This window comes from Arachis duranensis, chromosome 2, assembly GCF_000817695.3.
Source record: "Arachis duranensis cultivar V14167 chromosome 2, aradu.V14167.gnm2.J7QH, whole genome shotgun sequence".
Taxonomy (NCBI): domain Eukaryota; kingdom Viridiplantae; phylum Streptophyta; class Magnoliopsida; order Fabales; family Fabaceae; genus Arachis; species Arachis duranensis.
This window is the reverse complement of record NC_029773.3, coordinates 36,554,207-36,556,734: the sequence shown is the minus strand read 5'-3', so window position 1 is coordinate 36,556,734 and position 2,528 is coordinate 36,554,207. Positions and strand designations below refer to the sequence as shown.

The window sequence follows — 2,528 nt, the reverse complement described above, 5'->3', positions numbered from 1 at the left end:
CAACAAGGACATAACAAGCAAGAATGTCCCAGAAAAGCTCACAGAAGAGAACAACCAACCACAAAATTTGAAGAAGGAAAAGCAGATCATGGAAGAATCAAATCCAAGACAGCAGCAAGTGGAGAAGAGTCTTACACCTCTACTGCCTTATCCCCAAAGATTCCACAAAGAAGCAAAGGATCAGCACTTTCATAAGTTCTTCGAGACTTTCAAGAAGCTAGAGATTAACATTTCCTTGGCTGAGGCATTAGAGCAAATGCCTTTGTATGCTAAGTTCTTGAAGGAGCTTATCAACAAGAAAAGAAGTTGGCTGGAGAAGGAGACTATACTGCTTACTGAGGAATGCAGGGCCTTGATTCAAAAAGGGCTTCCCCCTAAACTTGCAGATCCTGGAAGTTTCTTTTTACCTTGCACCATTGGGAGATTGACCATCAACAAGGCAATGTGTGATCTAGGAGCAAGTATCAACTTAATACCCTCTTCTTTGGTGAAAAAGCTGTGTATAGGGGAAATTAAGCCCATACAAATGTCTCTAGAACTGGTAGATAAGTCAGTAGTATATCTCAGGGGTGTGATTGAAAACCTTCTAGTCAAGGTGGACAAATTCATATACCTTGCAGACTTTGTGGTTTTAGATTCAGATGAGGATGAAGGTGATTCTGTCATACTTGGGAGACCTTTCTTGGCCACTGCTAGAGCCATTATAGATGTGGAACAAGGAAAGCTAACCCTTCGAATGCATGAAGAGAACATCATCCTGAATGTGTTTTCAGAGACACAGTCCAGTAATGAGAAGAATAACTGCATGGAAGTTGACAAAGGAAGCTTATATTGGAAGGAAGGAGTTAGCAAAACAGTTGAAAATCATCTTCCAAGGTAAGAAACAAACAACACAACATGCCAAAAGAAGAGTGAAACTGAGCAAAGTGAAGAAGAAAATCAAGAAGGGATCAAAGTACTGACTGAGAAGGAGAATCCCAAAGCAAAGGTTGTTATCAAAGAAGAAGGAGTGACAAGAAAAAGGAAGAACGGCAAGAAGAAAGATCAGAAGGGATGGAAAAACAAGAAAATCCCCACTGAAGGGTTCTCCAAGGGTGATGAAGTGCAGTTGATTTATCAATAGTTGGGAACAAGCCAACAAATCAATGATTACTACACTGTATGCAAAGTACTCTCACTTGAGCATGTTGAACTTGAGCACCAGGGAACAAAAAGAAAGCTCACAGTGAGGGGAGACAAGTTGAGACATCACAGGCATCAACCACCCTAAAGGGAGTTCAATGTCAAGCTAATGACAATAAAAGAGCGCTCCATGGGAGGCAACCCATGATTTAAGATTCCTGTTCTTTTTTTTTTTTATTCAATAAGCTATGATCACCCTGGCAAGATTTTGAACTTTCATGGACATACTTGATAAATGCATGCATTGTTCTGAAGCATATGTTAGACTTCTAAAGGCACACCCAAATTTGTTTTCAAAAAAGTGTTCTAGACCATGTGCTTAGTTATTTTGATGAAGCATATGACCAAACACTAAGTTTGGTGTCTGCATATGTAACAATGTTCAGAAGATCATATCCTATTCATGGAATCAAAATCATATAGAGATGGATCATGCACTATTACATTTTGGAATTTAAAAAAAATATCAATTGTGAGGAATTATCTGCATTGCTCAGTTATCCCCTCAGTAAGAGATAACTTTGGTGACCACCAACTTTTGGCTCACTGATTAAGGGACACAATTGATCATTTAAAAAAAACAAAAACAATTTCCTTATTTATTGCAAAATCACTTACCAACGTATATATTTATGTTCTAAGGCTAGCTGTTTTGGTTTAATTAGGAGAAAGAGATTGAGATAAATACAAGGAGGGGAAGGGCCACGGCTAGGACAAGCTAAGTGAGGAGTGGTCACATGTGCCTAGAGAAGTGTGCTCCTTGGGAAGCAGAATCTGCATGCATGCACCATCGAACACCTAAATACATGCAACCAATGAGAAGAGAATCCTCGTCAAGCCTCAACAATACATGCAAGCCGTTCAATCCATGAGTCCTCTATATGTTCAACTCAATCTCAACCCTTCATGATCACCAACGAACTCCCTCCTCATTTATTGTGGTTTTGTTAGAAAAGCTTGAAGGACTTGCCTATAAGTAGCTGTTAGCACTAAATGGCTTACACATTCATAGAAACTACCTTCACTTGTAAACCATAATCTCCTCTACTCCCAAACTAAGGCCAAAAATTCCCTTCTCTACCGCAACAAAACCGAGCATCATCCCAAACACAACACATTTTTCCCTTCTTCCCACTTTTTCCTTCTTCTCACCTCAAATCTAATGGCCTCTTCAAGTTCAAAGAGAGGGCCGGGAAAGGAACCAATGGTGACCGAGCCTCCATCCTATGATGTAAGAAAATTTAGGTCCCAATTCCATGAAGGGAGATATCATTGGTTCATGAAGACAAAGAATGTCATTTATGAGAAGGGCCTTAAGCTGAAGGAAGGGGAATACCCCATCATGA

At 39.8% G+C, this 2,528-nt stretch overlaps 1 protein-coding gene across 1 annotated transcript; it reads left to right on the top strand.

Annotated features, from left to right (window-relative positions):
* Positions 1-88: 88 nt before the first annotated feature.
* LOC107472109 (uncharacterized) lies at positions 89-880 on the top strand. Its single transcript, XM_016091665.1, has 2 exons — positions 89-461; positions 507-880. The coding sequence occupies exons 1-2, from the start codon at positions 89-91 to the stop codon at positions 878-880; spliced, it is 747 nt and encodes a 248-aa protein (XP_015947151.1).
* Positions 881-2,528: the final 1,648 nt, after the last annotated feature.